Source organism: Bipolaris zeicola (genome assembly GCF_000523435.1).
Source record: "Bipolaris zeicola 26-R-13 unplaced genomic scaffold scaffold_26, whole genome shotgun sequence".
In the NCBI taxonomy this organism is placed as follows: Eukaryota; Fungi; Ascomycota; class Dothideomycetes; order Pleosporales; family Pleosporaceae; genus Bipolaris; species Bipolaris zeicola.
Window position 1 is genome coordinate 77,430 of NW_006912075.1, and position 18,303 is coordinate 95,732.

General features: G+C 50.8%; 9 protein-coding genes across 9 annotated transcripts; 3 read left to right on the plus strand and 6 right to left on the minus strand.

Annotated features, from left to right (window-relative positions):
• Nucleotides 1-6: 6 nt before the first annotated feature.
• On the minus strand, nt 7-2,467 carry COCCADRAFT_73150 (uncharacterized protein; the record flags this gene model as incomplete). Its single annotated transcript, XM_007711221.1, has 5 exons — nt 7-1,024; nt 1,081-1,668; nt 1,724-1,748; nt 1,799-1,972; nt 2,014-2,467. Coding segments are annotated over 5 exons (2,259 nt in total), but the record flags the coding sequence as incomplete, so codon positions are not given.
• Nucleotides 2,468-3,544: 1,077 nt separating this feature from the next.
• Nucleotides 3,545-5,055, minus strand: COCCADRAFT_2603 (uncharacterized protein; the record flags this gene model as incomplete). Its single annotated transcript, XM_007711166.1, has 4 exons — nt 3,545-3,708; nt 3,764-4,286; nt 4,336-4,988; nt 5,037-5,055. 4 exons carry the CDS (start codon nt 5,053-5,055, stop codon nt 3,545-3,547), a joined length of 1,359 nt encoding a protein of 452 aa, XP_007709356.1.
• A 785-nt stretch (nt 5,056-5,840) lies between these two features.
• COCCADRAFT_88679 (uncharacterized protein) lies at nt 5,841-6,095 on the plus strand (the record flags this gene model as incomplete). The annotated part of the gene is made up of 1 exon (XM_007711222.1): nt 5,841-6,095. A coding segment is annotated over one exon (255 nt), but the record flags the coding sequence as incomplete, so codon positions are not given.
• Nucleotides 6,096-6,730: 635 nt separating this feature from the next.
• On the plus strand, nt 6,731-8,103 carry COCCADRAFT_34298 (uncharacterized protein; the record flags this gene model as incomplete). Its single annotated transcript, XM_007711194.1, has 3 exons — nt 6,731-6,809; nt 6,859-7,001; nt 7,057-8,103. 3 exons carry the CDS (start codon nt 6,731-6,733, stop codon nt 8,101-8,103), a joined length of 1,269 nt encoding a protein of 422 aa, XP_007709384.1.
• A 1,772-nt stretch (nt 8,104-9,875) lies between these two features.
• On the minus strand, nt 9,876-10,592 carry COCCADRAFT_88659 (uncharacterized protein; the record flags this gene model as incomplete). The annotated part of the gene is made up of 1 exon (XM_007711223.1): nt 9,876-10,592. The coding sequence occupies one exon, from the start codon at nt 10,590-10,592 to the stop codon at nt 9,876-9,878; it is 717 nt and encodes a 238-aa protein (XP_007709413.1).
• A 736-nt stretch (nt 10,593-11,328) lies between these two features.
• On the plus strand, nt 11,329-12,620 carry COCCADRAFT_2606 (uncharacterized protein; the record flags this gene model as incomplete). Its single annotated transcript, XM_007711167.1, has 2 exons — nt 11,329-11,677; nt 11,752-12,620. 2 exons carry the CDS (start codon nt 11,329-11,331, stop codon nt 12,618-12,620), a joined length of 1,218 nt encoding a protein of 405 aa, XP_007709357.1.
• Nucleotides 12,621-12,880: 260 nt separating this feature from the next.
• Nucleotides 12,881-15,409, minus strand: COCCADRAFT_34301 (uncharacterized protein; the record flags this gene model as incomplete). Its single annotated transcript, XM_007711195.1, has 3 exons — nt 12,881-13,236; nt 13,284-13,670; nt 13,726-15,409. 3 exons carry the CDS (start codon nt 15,407-15,409, stop codon nt 12,881-12,883), a joined length of 2,427 nt encoding a protein of 808 aa, XP_007709385.1.
• An 820-nt stretch (nt 15,410-16,229) lies between these two features.
• COCCADRAFT_88607 (uncharacterized protein) lies at nt 16,230-17,921 on the minus strand (the record flags this gene model as incomplete). Its single annotated transcript, XM_007711224.1, has 3 exons — nt 16,230-17,154; nt 17,221-17,289; nt 17,353-17,921. 3 exons carry the CDS (start codon nt 17,919-17,921, stop codon nt 16,230-16,232), a joined length of 1,563 nt encoding a protein of 520 aa, XP_007709414.1.
• COCCADRAFT_88511 (uncharacterized protein) lies at nt 17,916-18,071 on the minus strand (the record flags this gene model as incomplete). The annotated part of the gene is made up of 1 exon (XM_007711225.1): nt 17,916-18,071. A coding segment is annotated over one exon (156 nt), but the record flags the coding sequence as incomplete, so codon positions are not given.
• Nucleotides 18,072-18,303: the final 232 nt, after the last annotated feature.

Sequence of the window (18,303 nt, forward strand, 5' to 3'; positions counted from 1 at the left end):
TTCACCGCCTCGTGCATCGATATCTGCGCCTTCTCTGATGAGTATCTGAGCAACATCCAGATGGCCATATTGGCATGCGTAATACATTGAGGCACACTCAGCCCCGTCTTTCTCGTTAATATCAACTCCATCTCCTAGAAGCTGCCAGATTGCATCGACTAGTCCTGCAGAGGCCGCAAGGTGCAAAGCATATATGGGTGGTGTTTGACCCACCCATCGTTGTCTGATTGTGGGAACGTTGTAGAGCCTGGTGCTATGTATGATTGTGGCAGGGGTTACCAGAGAATCTATACTGTTAAATCTCGCCATAGAGATCCCGTAAATATTGTCATTCGATAGGAGTGTCATCTGTAATAACATTGCAAGATATGCACTGTCCCGCTGGAAAAGTCTCTCCAGTTTATTCATAGCATCAGGAGAAGGCTCACCACAATTCAAGATATGGTAGTCGAAGCTCGTATATGCATATATAGCGAGATCATGTTCATCCACTCGTTGGGAAAGTTCCCATTCGTCATAAGCTGGCCCGCTAAACGACATTAGGCCAATGTACATAAGACAATCTAGACTCAAAATTTTGTGCACAGATTTCGAGTCTAGAAGCTGTCTTCGTATCGCATGTTGTGGTTTCCCGTGAGCAGCAGTCGTCAGGAACTCCTGCACTGTGTAGTGGATAGGTCGGATCACTCTGTTAGCTTCTTCTAGTAGATTGCCGCAAGCTTCAAGAATGACTTCTATCGAGATGGGTCGTAGATCTTCTTGAGTTTTACATTTCGAATTGATTGCAACAACGGTTTGTAGTTCTTTGGTGCTGAGAGACCTCTCAGCATATAGTACCCAGGACAGACTTCTGATTGCCAGATCTCTCATGTATGGAGCTTGAGTTTCAATCCGTTCCAGAATTCGAATATAGGTGTCTGGCAAGTTCCAGGGCAATGTGTTCAGTGCTTCCTTCACCACCTCGTCGTTTCGAGCCTTGCTAGCTTGACAGAGATTTTCCAGTTGAAGGTTGACCCAAAGAAACCTGTTATACATTTAGCCTACAGCAGCCTTTGGTCTGGCTGCTTAACAAAAACTCACATTCCTTCGGCCTTCTGAGCGAGTGTCCTGATAATTTCTTCTGTGAAATCATCGCTATCAATGTATAGGGTCTTTCCATGTTGCCCAGATCGAAGTTCTTCGACTCTACTGCGGGCAAACGTCTCAATGTCGGCCGAAACATTGCCAGCTGAGATTTGAATGGTTGGGACATCTTTTTTCACAAAGGCCTCTGTGATGTCCATCTCCCTCCGACTCGTGGCAAATACCTTTATACAATGCGGAGCCGGCATAGTTACCACCTCGGTGATGAAGCCGAGAATATCCTCCCGTCTCTCTTCTGGACACTCATCGAGAGCATCGAAAACGACGAAGACTTCTGAAAAGTTCTCCGTGAGGGAGAAGAAATATTGTTTTGAACCTAGCAGAGACGGAGAGCGAGCGTTGCGCATGATTTCGAGAAGATTGTCTGGTATATCTTGCATGCCTTGACAGAGTTGCTTGATCAGTATGGCTATGATCGTGGTAATGTTTGCCAATCGTGTATCACGGTAATTGTAGTAGGCGAAGCAAATGGCAGTTTTTTCTCGCAACCCAGCTTCAGCTGTGATGTGTTCTAAGACATGAGAACTATGCGTTCAATCAGCAAAAGAACCAGCATTTGATGGTGGGGTTGCGAACTTACCTGAGCACAGACTTTCCGATACCAGCTGTAGAGGATCAGTACATTCTGATTAGTAAAGGATACACTCCCACTCACGCTTTCCATTGCACCACAATAGAGATGAATGCGAGCTTTGCATCCATTCTTGAAACCGGGGCTCTCGTGTCAGCCAGTCGCCTGTCCCTCTTTGCTTTTTAGCATAGGTACTCTGATGCACCTCTTCAAAGTCGACGTCTGAGACCCATGATAGAAATGCCGTTCTTTCCGTCCCTAAAACGATGGGTTTTTAGAACCTGTCACTAGCAACAGACAGGGGCCAGACCTACTTTTTGCGGTAATCCGGGCATGATTGAAGTGTGTTGCCTGTACAGTATGCTGAAGAACATGAAGGTGGTGTTGCATCTGCTGTTTCATAGACATGAATTCGGTCTCAAACGTGTCCCAATGCTGTCGTTTGAATGCCCTAAACGAGGTGAACCTCCTTCGTTTTCCATTTGAATCAACGAAAACAGATCGCGCTTTCCAACCAAAATCGAGCATGTTTGTATACACACTGACAACTGCACTCTCTATAAGCTCAATGTCAGCTGCCTGAGAATGTTCAGACAGTGGCCCGAGATAATCTTCAAACTCGCAGATCATATCAGTCAATCTGGTGAAGAACTTTGAGAATTCCAAGCCAATATCAATAATCACCTGGAGTACACCAACCACAGGGGAGGATATGGCAGGGTCGGCCTGGATGCCTATAGCGACGCCCCTCATAAGCCTGCTGATCAGGTCAAGACCTTTGGTTAAGCGCTCGGCGTGAGGCCTGAAGGAAGACTCATTCTTGTGCTCCTCATCGTACGCCTGTACTTTGAATAGTAGAGATCTTTCATCAAGTGCCTTGATCTCTTTCTCGAATGCTACACGCCCAGCCTCAGGGATATTTTGCAGTTGCCGCTCAACCGCCTTCTTAAGCGCTTGATTTCGCGGCTTCACTGGCTCTGGTGTGACTAGAGTGGGCGCGATTGAACTCGGAGCGGGAGAAGATGGAGGAAGAGGTGATATTGGTTGTGCAGGTGAAGGTGTCGAGCCGGGTGAGGCTGGACGGCTTCTGGTAGCGACTGGTACTAGCCATCCGCGTATACGGTCTCGCTTTCCCATGGTATGTTTAAAATCGTGAAATCAACACCGTAAGCTAGGAGGTTGAAAGAAAAATTGAGAATAATTTGGTCGTTCTGTGCTTGTTTTACGATTGCGAGAGGAAGGCTGCGGGGTAGCCTGACGGTCAGTTGGCTTCAGCTGCACTGCTGCAGCAGCTTCTGCCTGTGTGGCACAGCCTGCATGATGGATATGCACTGCGAACAACGCACAGTGGACAGCCAAGTAAATGACCTAAAGAGCTGGCTGCAGCTGAACGATTCTGGCGGAGCAGACATGGGTTTGGCTAAATGCATGCATGCAATAGGACTAGGCGCGTGGCTATGCTCAGCCTTGTTGTGCGCCACAACCCCTTGCCATATCGGCAGTGTGCGATAAAATACAATATCAAAGCAGACAAATAGAGGGTAGCTCAACGCAAGATAAGGATATCTGCCGGAAAACCAGAACCAATAGGCGTGGCTCAGAATGCATTTGTAGCCTCCCTCATGTGACAACGTGGGAAGAAATGACCCAAAGGGTTTCTATCTAACTATAACAAAATCGCAGCTATATATTTCTCTTAGCTGCTGAAAGCTGGGTATAAATATGACAAAATGAAAAGACATGGCCTTGGTTGTCTAGTGCAACAGCACTACAATGTACAAAATATGGTTAGGCCATGGAACAAGACATTAGATTATGTGATTGCGCCTTTCAGGCGTCTTTGTCCTGTTTCTTGAAGAGGAAGCGCATGGCTTTTACGCGCTCTTTGATAGTGCGTGACTGGGTGACTTCGTAAAGGGGTTTGTGCTCCTCGAAAATATCGTGCTCGCTCTCGTAATCGACGTGGACGTAGGCGCGCTCGACGTCTGCAAGACCTGTTTGGAAAGTTAGTAATCGTTTCAACGCGGGCACGTGATTGCAACGGCTTACCTTCAAGCTTTCGCTGCAGGGTCTGAGAGACGTCGTGCGTGATTTTGAGGGGCAGGTCCTCGCTCATGACAATGTCGACTTCCACATAGTACTTTTGTCCAGCGTGGTACGCACGGCAGGTGTCGACCTTTTGGATGCGCGTATCGTGCGTGACGACAAGGTAGATGAGCTTGCTGATAAAATCCTTGGGGGCCGACTTTCCGACAAGCAGCCAGACGTGGTCGAAAGCGTTTGCGGCCCACGAGAAGAGGATCAAGAGACCGATAAGGATGGCACCGATAGGGTCGACATACCAGACGACGCGGCTACCGACAATGGACATGGCGAGACCAAAGGCGTTGACGACGATGTCGTTACGGTGGTCGATAAAAAAGACATGGACGGCAGGGTAGCGACGATAGATGAAACAGTAGATGCAGAGGGAGCCTTTGCAGAAAATAGCAGTAGCAACAAAGGCAATAGGAATGATGTGAAGCTCCTCCGAGTCGGTTTCACCACCACCCAGAGCTCTGCCGGATTCGATCTTGTCGACTGTCAGCAATTGCTTGATCTTGGCATTGGGAGATACTTACAATCAACTGGATGGCCACAGTCGTCATCAAACAACAAAACATGATAATTCCAATTGTTTCAATGCGCGTCCGTCCAACAGGATACTTGTACACACTAGGCCTTGCTGCCATACGGGATGTGATGAGCATGACAACTGAAGATACCAGGTCCATGAAGGCGTCTGCTGCAGTTGCGAACAGCGAAAGCGAGCCTGTGGAAATGGCCGCATAGAGCTGGATAACGAATAGACAAAAGTTGACTACGAAGGAGGCGTTTACGGCGAACCGCACCTTGGGGCCATTTTCGAGCTGGTCGAGAGCAGCCAAGCGCTCTTCGTCACCGCTTTGGAGAAACTGGTCAATGAGGGCGTTTTGGCGCGTATAAAACTTCTTCATGTGCCTGGGCTTAGCCAACGGATGTTCCGCCTTCATCTGCTTCTGTGTCACATCTTCTCGGCGATGTCTACCCAGATCAAGCGGGTCGCTGTTGACAGTGACGGCGGCAGTGTGTTTGGCATCGTTGGAAGAGACACTGTCTCTAGACGACAGCTCTTCGATGGCATCTGTCCTAGGCTGGGCGACAGCCGGTTGGTCTGCAGACAAGACTTGACCAGCATTGGCTGGAACGTTTGTTTGCTCGGGACCTTGGCCCGGGGATGGGCGGTCAGGTGAAGCTGGGACTATCAGACACAGAAGCGCTACTCCAGACGGCTGATACATACTATGGGACTCAGGAGACATGTTTTCCGGAAATCTGGTCTGAGGGACGCGTACGTGAGTGTATGAGCGATCGCCAGGATGTATTGCGTGAATGGGCTACGAAAAAGGTATGTACGCCTCAGAACCGGGCAAGCAGGCTCTGTAATAAACATGACGATAAACGCCACCAGCGGCGTTCCTCCCGCTCGCCTCCGTCTAAATTTTTTTGCACCCAGTCTGGAGTCATTATGACATGGCCGGATTGTTTGGAGGGTGCAAGATTGTGCGAAGGTGCAGGTTGGAGGCGCACGTGTGAGCATGTGGACGCGGAGCCTGAAACCCGCTAAGCATTCACAACGCTTACTAGCACGCCTTAGGTCAGCTATAATACCACTTTGGGCAAGTATCCATGGGCTTGGCCTAATCTTGATACTCCATTACACTTGGCACCCTACAAGCATGGAAGGTATAGAGAAGGATTGTATAGACATTGTTGTTGAGTCTACAGGGCCCCTCTCACCGGATCATGGTCAGGCGGTCTGGGGGAGGGAGGGAGGAGGTGAATTGCCGAGAACCCAAGCAAGGCTTGGTGGTCTTTAGGTTAAGGAGAAAGAAAAAACCCCCTCTTATTCCCCCGCATCGATCGCTTCGAAAGAAGTGGACTTTTGATGGAGCTCACTGCGGGGACAAGCTCACAGTGTGGACATTCATCTCGTCTTGGCTGGGATGGCTGAAGTTACAAAGTCGCGGCTAAATCTTCCCCTCCAACGGCCAAACGTGTCTCAAGAGCCGAAAGTGGCTTAGTGCAAAGCAGCGATCGTCACGGAAGGATCCCACCGGCTACACCAAGTTCCACAAAGGGACCACTTCCAACCTCCACTGTTCTTGTCTACTTCTCCCCAGGTTTCAAAACTGCAAAGTCACGACATTGCCAAGCGAGTGCCCGAACGGTACTAAATCCACCCGTGCTTGGCTATACGCGTAAATGCTGTCCCAAAACGTCTCATTGGCCTGCTAATTTCAGCATCGAGCCTCTTCGAACCCCAACTGCTCCAGAAAATCCCATCCAAGCCTCACCCTGAATGCTTTGCACCTCCACACGTCGCCGCTTGTCCCACTCGGTGGAAACGAGACTTGAGCCGCATCACACCTCCACCCCTCCAAGATCGCCCGGACCTTGCCAAGTCCCCAATAGCATGACAGATGTCTCCATGAGCTTCTTGGGCTCGGCGAACCACCAGTCCGATTACAGCCTTGCGGCCTTGTCCAATTGCTTGTGTTTAGTCGGCGCAATGCTGGTCGCTCCTGGCACCGTCTGGACCTCCGTCCTCTGCGCGTAGCACCCGTCACTCAAGCGGCATCTGAGGCACAGGCCAATGTGTCGAGGTTCCACCGCCTTGGGCAACCCTATTCGTTCTAGGACCGTTGTGATCAACGTGATGCGGTTAGTGTCTCTCATGCTATGCCAGGTTTAAAGCAATACATAGTCTGCCATGCCGAGCTTTTAAGTTCCATACCTTCAACTTCAGTTCGTTGGCTTTTGGCTTTAGTTTACTCTTTGAAAGAGTGTGTGTCGGATTCCTTTCTTTCCTCCTCTTTTTTTTTCACTTCTCACCTTCTCTTCGTCCATCGTCGCCGGCGACGAGACTGCTGGCAAGTCCGGAATTACCGCACTCATTTCTTGTGCTACATTTTTATCCCCTTCGTAATCATTACCATGGCCGACGAAAAGCCCCAGTGCGGCAGCGAGGCCGATGCTGCTGTCTACGACTTTCCCCTGCACGTGGCTGCAGTTTGTAAGTGGCAGAATTGCGTCATCCAAACTCCCGTCTAACACTTAGTCAGTCATTGTCTTCTTTGCTTCCATCTTTGGTGCCGGCTTCCCAGTCGTGGCCAAGAAGATCAAGTGGATGAAGATTCCTCCTCCAATCTTCTTCTTCTGCAAGCACTTTGGTACTGGTGTTTTGATTGCAACTGCTTTCGTTCATGTCAGTACATGTCACTCACAAAGAAAGTTTAGTCAACCTGACTAACACTGCTTAGCTTTTGCCTACTGCCTTTGCATCGCTCAATGACCCATGCTTGCCCGATCTTTTCACCGACGACTACCCTGCCCTGCCAGGTGTAATCATGATGGGTTCGCTCTTTGTTCTCTTTGTCGTTGAGATGTGGCTGCACGAGAAGACAGGTGGTCACAGCCACGGTGGCGCAACGGGCGAGGCTTTCAACGCAGGACATGGCGCTGCCGCCGGAGTCCAGGCCAACTTCAACAACCCCATTCGCCGCGTCGAGAGCTACGATTCCCAGAGGACCATGGCCCAGCAAAACGAGAAGCGTGGATGGGCCGAGGAAAACACCTACCCAGTCGACAGCTTCCCATTCCCCAAGAATGGCAGTGACGAGCTTGATGCCAAGTCTGAGATGCCACCGTGGTTCATCGTCTTCTACGAGCAATACGTGCGCCAGCGCGACGAGATGCTCGCGACCATCAACCGTGCCATGCCCGCCATGCCCAACTACCAGCAACAACAAGCAGCCCAAGCACAACAGACCAACTCGTACTTTGACGACGACGTCGAGCAAGCTGTTGACCCAATGGTCCTCAAGAAGCAGTCCATGCAAATTACGCTTATTGAGGGTGGTATTCTTTTCCACTCCGTCTTCGTCGGCATGACCATCTCCATCACTGCCGAGGGTTTCATCATCCTGCTCATCGCCATTGTTTTCCACCAAATGTTCGAGGGTCTCGGTCTTGGAACGCGTATCGCCGATGTCCCCTACCCCAAGAACAGCTGGAAGCCATGGGCACTCGTTGTTGCTTTTGGTACTACCGCCCCCATTGGCCAGGCTATTGGTCTCCTCACCCGAGGATCCTATGACCCCAACTCGGCCTTTGGACTCATCATTGTGGGTGTCTTCAATGCCATCTCCTCGGGTCTTCTTATCTACGCTGCGCTTGTCGATCTGTTGGCAGAGGATTTCTTGTCCGAGGAGGCATCCCATACCATGACTGGAAAGACCAAGACAACAGCTTTCATCTACGTTCTCATGGGAGCAGCTGGCATGTCTATTGTCGGAGCGTTTGCATAAATTCGCTTGAGACATGGGCGTTTCCAACGCTACGGCAATAGTCGCACATCCTGTGACGAAAGTAGCATGAATTGTTACGCTTCATTCGCCACTAGAGACTTCAACTGCTGCCAAGCTGCTGGAAACTGAACCAGCATACATGTAGCCTCAGTATACTCTGATACTGGAGAGCTCTTTTTTACATTTCCTTTGTGTTCTCTATCCAAGAGATGCCATTAGCGCCATTGAAGGTGGGTGCTAATGGCGTCTTTTTCTCATGATTATTGTACGAGTATGGAGAGGTATTCTTGACACACGAAACGGCGCAGAACCATCGAACTGAATCTAAAATCTTATAAAATTTGGGCAGCCATTCGTTCTTTACGTGGTCAAATGTTCCTAGTGCATAATGTCATCTTAATCCGTTGCCCACTATTACTATGCTTTGATTCCTTGTTTCCTTGTTTTATGTCGATCCATCCATCCATGTACTTGACCTCTGATATAGTATAGAAGATACAAGAAATTACATACTCATCAATCTTACAATACGTGTGCCAAGACGCTGGAGACAGCTAGTGTCTCGCTACATAGTGCCGGAATTACCTTTTATGCCCATTGGGCGACAAGAAAAGAAGGTGAGTGCAACGAGCACTCGGTGAATGCTCGAAAACAGATGTTACCAAAAATCTACGTCGTTCGGCCTAGAACGAAAAGCAACAGGTCTCGGGAAAAGCAACGAACCAGAGGTTCGCCTTGAAAGAAAAAAAAGAGACAATAAGAAGTTAACGAGCCAGCGGTCCGCCTCGTCGACAAAGAAAGAAAGAAGGACAAGAAAGGTAGCGAGACAGAGGTTCCTTAGCAAGCAGGGCAATCCACCAGAGCTTCGCCGTTTGACCAGAAAAACAAAGACGGGCGCTACTCATAGTATATGAAAAGAATGAATGTGCTTCAAAAACTGAGGTCGGGCACGCCTCCTTTATACATATCCTCCCACATCCCCAACACACCATCCATTTCTTCGTGCCAATACACCAAGGGCAAAACAGAAAGGGAAAAGGGCACACCCGGACACGTCATGCTCCGCAATAGGGCGGTGGAAGCCCACCACCCGTCAAGGATTGGCAATGCCATAACACGATACAAGCAACGACGAGGGAGGGAAAATGGTGGATTGCAAATGCCGATACGCCGTTGCGACCGGATAGCGGCATGTCCGGAGCCCAAAAAGCGGGCTCGCGGACTGCTAGCAGACAGCAGAGTGGTAGAGAGAGGCTTTGCGGGAGGCATCTGGGGCTAGCTTGGCTGGGACAAGATGTCGCAGGTTCGAGGTATGCCGAGCGTGTCGCTTGGCTTGGCTTCTGTTGCCCGGAGTGGGGGGGGAAGGGGGAATCACTTGGCGAGTCTTGCTGGGCGGGGTGGAGCGCGTTGAAAGAAAAAATCGGGGGTGTGTGATGGAGTTTCGAAAGGGGAAAGGTGTACCAAAGGCGTTGGTGGTGGGAAGAGCGAAAGGGCTGAAACGGGAGGAAGAATGGGGCTGTGCAAGTGTCGCAGGTTTGTGACGCAGAAGGGGGCGGGGCGGATAGAATGATAGAGTTCTTCTTGGGTGGTGTCGCCTGAGGATATAGAGTTATAATGCTGCTGTTGTTGACAGGAGGCGATGATGGTGATGGTGTGAGAAGTGGGTGGTTACAAAAATCTTACATTTGGTATCAAAAAGTTGTTGATGCGGGATACTACTGACCATGTTCGTCAGCAACACTATTACTACAAGCATGAATTATTGATTTCGACTACGCTTCGCTCTTCATCTCCTCTTGCAATGCATTCCGAACAATCGCTCCGCACATCTTCGCATACGGATTCGTCCTCACGCTCATCTCGCGCGCAACTTCATCTCCATACCGCGCCGCTTGCGCAAAGTCCTTGCTAGCCAGCTCTTCCAGCTCACTTTTGCTCAGGCCGTTAAGCAGCGTCTCCGCCTCGACAGCCTTGAGGTACAGGTACGCGCGGTGCGAGTACGCTGTGCGCAGTATGCGGGCTGCGTACTCAGATACTGGGTCGGCAGGCGACGAGGCGGGTAAGGAGAGGTGAATTGCACGTGAGAGATCGTAGAATAAATCCTCGATATCGTGTGTTGGTGCGGAGAAAATGGTTTGGCCCTCTGTTAATGACGCTTCCATACGCATTCGCCGTAGCATGGCACGGTTGACGTGGGCGCTTGCATAGTTTGGCCAAAGTGCTAGTGTCGTGTTTAGCTGCGTGATTGCGTCGTCTATTGTTGTCTTGTCCGAGTTGCTGGACACATTGCGGATGATGTCGTTTTGCCGCTTCTCGAGGTCTGAAAGTTCAGGGGCTGATATCCTGGGATCTGGAGGTAGTGATTTGTCGATTGATGCGTTGTCTCTTGACTTTGCTACTGATGAAGGTAGGGTCTCTGGGTCGAATAGTGCGTTGAGAATGCGTGCGTCATTAGCCGATAGGCTGGTATTTGGCATGTTGGCGGCCATCGTGTGTTGACTGTGGGTTGATGATGGTATGTCAGGCGTCTTACTTAGAGGTTGGTAATGCGATATTTGTCTAGTCGTCAGATGATCAGCTCTATAATCAGTGTATTACTTTGACATATCGACGTGCAGATGCTGCTCTGATGGTTACTCGGCTTAACGCCTCAACGCGGCTTTTGGCGGCAAAACGCCGCTGCACCACCACACATCACCAAACTCTATCACTCCCACGTCCTATCCCAAAGCTGAACTATGCGATTTGCCCATGGTCAAAAACGGAAAAGAAAAAAAAATCGGTGTACCGGCTCCTCAGTACGCGATGGAGTTCTTTTTTGGCATCGTCTACCTACAATCATGCCGGTGTTTTAACAATCCGTCGGATACCAGCGGGCGTTCATTGGCGGACACCGCCGGACAAACTAACATTGCTTCTGGCGGCCGCTTCACGTGCGCTCGGCATAACCGCTTGGATGACGCTGTTTGAGACGAACTTGGTAGTTCACTGGCAAAAGCAATCGGTATTCGGTTTGCGAAGGGAAGTGGACTCTGCGCGGTAGTGGGAAATGATAAAGATCGCACTGCGTTGCATGTCTCAACCGGAATCCTCATCACTGCGCTACTTTTGCACTACAAGCAAGAATTCGAGCATCTAAAACGACTCGACTGTTTGTTGATAAAGGTTGACTTTGCTTTTGAACAACTGTTGTTGGAACTTTCGAGGTTCACATCATATTTCATCATGGCGCCCGCTGCTATCTCTCCACCCGCATCACCCCGTCCGGATAACGCCACTACCTCAGACATCTCTTCATACCGTGGCTACCACCATGTCCACTGGTATGTCGGTAACGCCAAGCAGGCTGCAGCCTTTTACGTTGCACGCATGGGCTTCGAGCGTGTGGCATACCGTGGACTAGAGACTGGTTCGCGAGCTACTGCCTCGCACGTAGTACGAAACGGCGACGTCACATTCGTACTGACTTCGCCGCTGCGGTGTTTGGAGCAAGGCTCGAGGTTTAGCAAGGAGGACGAGCAGTTGCTCAAGGAAATTCATGCGCACCAGGAGAGACATGGTGATGCTGTCAAGGGTAAGCGTCACACACCGCACACTTCTGTGCCCATCAACCAAAAGCAAAATATAATAACTAACACTATCATCTAGATGTTGCATTCGAAGTCGACGATGTAGATGCCATATACTCTGCGGCCGTCTCTGCCGGTGCCGTCTCCATCAAAGAACCCTACACGCTCTCCGATGACCAAGGCAGCGTACGCCTAGCCACCATCCGCACATACGGCGACACAACGCACACCCTGATCCAAAAGTCCTCCTACAACGGCATCTTCCTCCCCGGCTACCGCGCTGAATCCAGCACCAAGGACCCCCTCTCCGCCTTCCTCCCCTCCATCAACCTCAGCGCCATCGACCACTGCGTCGGCAACCAAGACTGGGACGAAATGGAAGACGTCTGCGCCTACTACGAAAAAGTCCTCGGCTTCCACCGCTTCTGGAGCGTAGACGACAAGGACATTTGCACAGAGTATTCCGCCCTCAAATCCATCGTCATGAGCTCCCCCAACGACGTCGTCAAAATGCCCATCAACGAGCCCGCCAAGGGTAAGAAACAGAGCCAGATTGAGGAGTATGTGGATTTCTACGGCGGACCCGGTGTCCAACATATTGCGCTCCGTACTACGGATATCATCTCTGCAATTACGAACCTAAAGGCGAGAGGTGTCGAGTTTATCAAGGTCCCCGAGACGTACTACGAGAGTATGAGGATGAGGCTCAAGAAGGCGGGTATGACTTTGAATGAGGATTTCGAGACGCTGAAGAGCTTGGATATCCTGATTGATTTCGACGAGGGGGGTTACCTGCTGCAGCTTTTCACGAAGCATCTTATGGATCGGCCGACGGTGTTTATTGAGATTATCCAGAGGAATAACTTTGATGGGTTTGGTGCGGGGAACTTCAAGAGCTTGTTTGAGGCGATTGAGAGGGAGCAGGAGCTGAGGGGGAACTTGGTTTGAGCGAGAGGCAGAGTTGGGATGAAGGGGGTGTGATGAATAATGGGCGTTCAAGGCATTTTCATGGAGTTGGGTCTAGCGTGGACATAGGGTCTGCTGCACATGTTGCATCTTGATATTTCTCAATTCATTATCTATTTCCATATCATGTTGAGTCACGGCTCTCATCCTCTTTCTCTCTATATCAGTTTTGTCTCCCGCTCTCTGTATGCATTTTGATAGTGTCTTTCAAAGATTACATCAAGGCTATTCAACCCAACAACCTACATGGGTAGATTCCATATAAAATCCAAAGTTCCGTCATCAAAGCCCTGGAAACTCTGTGGTCCACTATCTAAACCAAATGGTGCCATTGCAGGATCAAAGGGTAGTGCAAGCCAGTCATCATCGGGCATGAGATTTGTCACGTTTTCTGCAAGTGAAGAAAGATGCGACTGTCCAGCGTTGTGGTTGTTCAAAAAGTCCATGCCCGTTGTTGCGCTCTTGAGGTCGGCGGACGTAGCACGTGAGGGGAGTCGTGGTGGTCGTGAAGAAACAACAAAGCTTTCGCGGAGACGGGCGACATGCATGTCAAGCAGTGTGGCATAGCGCGATGCCAGATGCATATCATCAAGAGTACCTGAAATGTCAGCAACAATACATAGCCAGAGGGTAGATAACACTCACTTGCTCGAAGTGCCCGGATAGCTGCGTCGAGGATGTCTAGACATGATTGTAGCTTTTGATTGCGTGAGCCCAAACTCAGGCCCTTGATTAGGTATATCGACGATGTCGTGATGCGTAGGAATATCCGCACTGGCGAGTAGCGTAGTGCTCCTGTTTCCGACAGTTGGCAGACCTTTTGCAAAATCTGACAGCTTCCATCAACCACCTCCTGGATAAAGTCGTAGTCTCTTGGCTCGAGATTAAACGGAAGGTTGTCTTCTTGAGGAACATCTGGGTCGGTCTCGGCAAGCGTGCGTTCGACGACTGCTTGCATGCCTAGCGAGTTGGTGTAGATGCGTACATACTGATACTCTATGTGAAGCATATCATGCAATCCGACTTTGAGCTCTGCAAAGTATCAGCATTGAGATTTTCACATGGTTAATGGTGTAAGGTGACTTACTGCGGGGGTCGAGATACTTCTTCCTCCACGAGGTCAACAAAGGCTGGAAGTGTTCCAGCAGGCCTATGTAGCGACCCGTGCGCAGAAGACTCCTTGTAGTAGTCGTGTTGGGATATATGGTATCAGAAATGGAACGTGCAAGCTTTGTAAGCTCCACCCAGGCACTCATGAAAGACTGCCATTGCTCTACAGCACCTGTGGCTGAATCGACCGGAATCTTTTCCATCAAAGCATGATTGAGACTTTGCGGGATCATCGACGTGCAACCCAGGCGCCACGAGAGCTGTTCAAGCAGCACGTAGAGTAGTTTCCGAGCCCGAATCCTTCGTAGGATCAGATATTCGGTCGAGAACTTTGGGTAAGACACCTGGTCTTTGTCGATCCTTGCATTGTCTTCAAAGAGGCCCAGCTCTTGAGCCAAGGACAAGGCACAGCCCATCAACATCCAAGACATGCGATCAGAGCGCTTTGCAGGTTCTATGACATCCTCAAGCCATCTGTTCGAGGTCACATCTCCTTCCAAGAGCTTTGCACCCTCTTCAGTGGTGTTGTTGGCGCCAATCATTAGTTCGCAGTCCCAGCCATCTGCAGCAGTCGGAAAGTGAAGGGCACGAGGATGCCACTCGGATAGAAGCAGTAGTGCTTCAATGGATCCGATAGTCCTACTTTGTGCTTTGGAGGGCTTCACCTGACCCAGCATGATTTTCATAATGAAACGCTGACATTGCTCCCAGAGTCTGTCATGGACAAAGTAGCCTCGCGACGCGCCACCTACTCCAGGGAGGATGTTATACCGAGATGATATCATCAAGATAGTAGTGCAGAGAAACGGATCCAACGCAATCAGTGTGTAGTGGTTTTCATGATGCGAATAAAACTCTCCTAGTATGGGCGACAAGGGCGAACAGTTCTTGAAGAACAGATCAACGTACGTAACGGCTTCATGCGCGGAGAACCAGCCCATTTGCACAAATCGACATGAAGTCCATATCTTCAGAGTCTCAGGCGACGGTGTTGACATCTGCACCGGCTGCGCTCTGAACGTGTGAAATGGTGATGATGGCACACCATTGTCGTAGCCAGATGGCCCTGACCTGGGCGTCTCGTATGCCTGAGACCCTGACTGCTCCTGGTTGTCAATGGCGTCGCGATGATTTGCAGCCTCAAACAGGAGATTCAACGCATCGCTGCCGCTAGAAACTACAGTCCTCATCACGGAATGCGCTAGATCTGGCTGAGAAGACGAAACGCGACGAAGATGGCCGTGTGGAGACTGAAATTCCGGGCGATGGTGGCCGCCGTTAACATGTGGGCTACCTCCCGGGGTGAACCCATGTGTCGAAGTGGACGATCTGTGGCCACTGGGCGAGGGATGAACGACGGGTTGTGGATTTGACTGGGGCTGGGCAGGCTCCTCGTCCTCATTCTCTCTCGCCTCTCCCGGCTTGCGTCTCTTGACCCATGAGCGCTCCGACCGGAAGACGCATTCGCGCATCTCTCGCTTGCATCTTTGGCAGGGAGGCTTTAGCTCTCCACCATCAGGGCCGGTCCCCAGGATACATTTGGCCTTGCGTTGCCGGCAATTGATGCAGGCCTTGTAGGCGCGCTTGAAGTCTTCCGGGTGGGTCCGCTTCTTGCTTGATGCTGAGTTTGCGTCCTGTTGGTCAGTGCCAGTACCGGTCATGGAATCATCCGCTGTGGACATTCTGCGTCGCGTAGTAAGGTGATACAGCGGATGGAGAAGGAATTGCGCTGTATTAACGGACCCGCGGGTACCGGCGACAATGACTGGATGACGGTGGGAAAATCTCGTCCCGCCTCGGCTATCCGCGGACACAAGGCCGTTGCATCCGCCCAATGCATGCAGCACTGCCATTACTCAGGGTCAGGGAATGCTACCAATGTCCCTGTTCTGTGTAACCAATATGCACATGTTTCAAGAGATGGACCGGACGAAAAATCATATGACATTCGACCGGTGTTTGTTTTTTGTGTGGAGCTGCTGTGGGACACCAACTGCTGGTGTACACCAAAGCGGCAATGGTAAGCATCAAGAAATGTAGTAGAGGTTGTTTCATCATCTTATAACTGATCAGCCTGACAATAACACAAGACGGAAGATCCTTAATTCTACTCATGGTATTACTTTTACAGGAAATTTGCCCTATCCAATCAAGCTTGTTGCTGCTCGCTACTCGCTACTGAAGCTGCAAAGGTGACCTTTAGAATGGCTGCTGGGATTACGGACCAAAGGTTGTTCGGATCAAGGAGATAAGCAGGAATATAACCGTTCCTTTACAAAAACGCAGCAGAACAGTCGCCAGATGGTATAATCGCTCAAAATATGTACATGATGCTCGCTTTTCGTGTCTCGTACTAGCAGAGGCTAGATGTCCAAAGGGTATCGACTTTTCGTGGAAGACTTTTGTTACCCCAAACGCCGGCATCGCATAGCAAACTTGGAGTTGTGGCCATTTCATGGCATGTTCAAGCCGGAAATACTTCTACCAGTCCCTTTGCACAGAGGCTACTAACGGCACAGAGGCCACAGTATCAGTCGCATCTGACAAGGGGGCCTGTGACACTGGGACATTAGCTTTAGCTGCAGCAGCTGCAGCAGCTTGGGCTAGTTTCTTCTTTTTCTTCTTACTGAGCGTAGGAGCAGAAGCTTTGGCTGTCATTTCGCCCCCACCCGCAATGCTGTCAGGCCACTCAAACGTCCATTGGCCACCTTCCACAAACGGGTTTTTTCTGATGTATTCGGAGACATCCGACTGCTTCCTCAACACTTCCAGATAACCAGCTACCTCGCGCAGTACGTCACCCTGCATCTGTTCAGGCGTAGCTGAGAATTCTGGAATCTCGAGGAGGTTGTACGGCTGGGCGCTAGCCTTGATAGAACTGTCGTCAATGAGAACCGTGTTGTGCTGACCAAAGCGACCGCCAGCGTCATAGTCTGGGTGGTACGACTGAATTTGACTCCGGCTCCATACTAGTTTCAAGTTCTTGTACACTTGAACATTTTGCTGATAATTTGCTGGGGATAGGCCGAAGCTGTCGCGCGCCCATTGAGCTACGAGTTTTGAGCGGAGATCGTTGTCCAGAGCTTGATTGACGAGCGCCTTTACATTGTCTGGCCTGGCGCTTGACCAAACCATGACCTTAAAGTTCTCGAACAGGTAGCGTAGAAAGGGCTTCAAGAACGGGCGCTCGATCATAGTCTTCGCATTGCGATTGGGCCGGTACAGGACTGTACCATTGAGGTCCAAAATTACCAACATCGGGCCAGGATTCTCGTTTTCACATGGTTCTCCAGCAGACTGCTCCATGTACTCCTCTGTGGGCTGTGGCGCAGGAAGCATGATCTTCTCATCACCATAACGTCCCTTCTTTTCAGTAGCAGGAATTTGCTTGGGCCCCTTGGATACACTGTGATGTTTGTTAATCCGGTGCCAGTCGGCTTCGTGAGAAGCAACGCGATGGAGGGTGTCATACTCTTTCTGCTTGGCGTGGCCATTGACAGCATTCACAGGCTTTGATTTCTTGCCTGGGTAATTTGGCGCCCTGTGAATATCAGCATTGTGATTCTTGAACTTTGCGCCTTGGAACAAGGCATCAATAGCATACTGTATGTCCTCGTTCCTTGCACCTTGGGGAAGGTTTGCCTGGGTGTGCATTGCGTGGTGCTGCGTCCGATTCCCAAACATCTGTCGTTGCTGATGGTGCATAAATGGCGGAGGGCCATGGTGGAACGGAGGTCCAAACGGCGGTGGCTGTCCAAATGGCGGCGGCCCATGTTGTTGCATATGCGGAGGCGGACGTCCTGCTAAAGCATCTGGAACTGGTGGATAGTTTAGTGGGGGCGGAGGCGGAGGTGGAGGCGCATGATATCCATGACCGTTGTGCATCATCCACTGATGGTAGGCCTGCGCGTGGAGGTGGGCGCCATAGTCGCCGTATGCTTGTGGGTTGTTGAACATGTGTGGAGGTACAGGGGGCGGCATCAGCGGAGGTGGCATAGGAAAGTTGTTATTCCACGGGACTCCTGGCGATCCATATGGGCCCGGGGGTCCTTGAGGGGCGTGGGGAGGGGGAGGGGGAGGAAGCTGGTTCTCAAAGGCGCCCAAATCCTGCTCTCGATGGCCAAAGCCACCAGGCTGGAAAGGCAGCGCATTCGGGTTCCATGAATCATTCATGCTGGGGCCTGTGGCGGTGCAGGCGAGCGGATGCTCTGGAAAAGGACTATGTCGACCTGTGGTGGTCTTGGAGTTGGTGATGTTAGTGGAAGAAGTTGCGACTGGAGCGCAGTGGGGGATGCTGTACCGAGCTGACGCGATGGCGGCCATTGAGCACGTGCGCTGGCGGTGAGGACGACTTGGAGGCCAGAGATGAGTGAGGAGTGAAGAGCAGGGCGAGGTGACGATGCAGTACCCGAAGCATGAGCCCAGCTGATGACGCCTATGCATAGAAATTTGGGCGCGCAACTGCCTGCCCGTCAGCCCTATCGGCGAATCGAAACCCCGACGGCCATGTGGGGTCCACCGAAAAGTTGGGTAGCGCAATCTGGGGTGTTTTCGC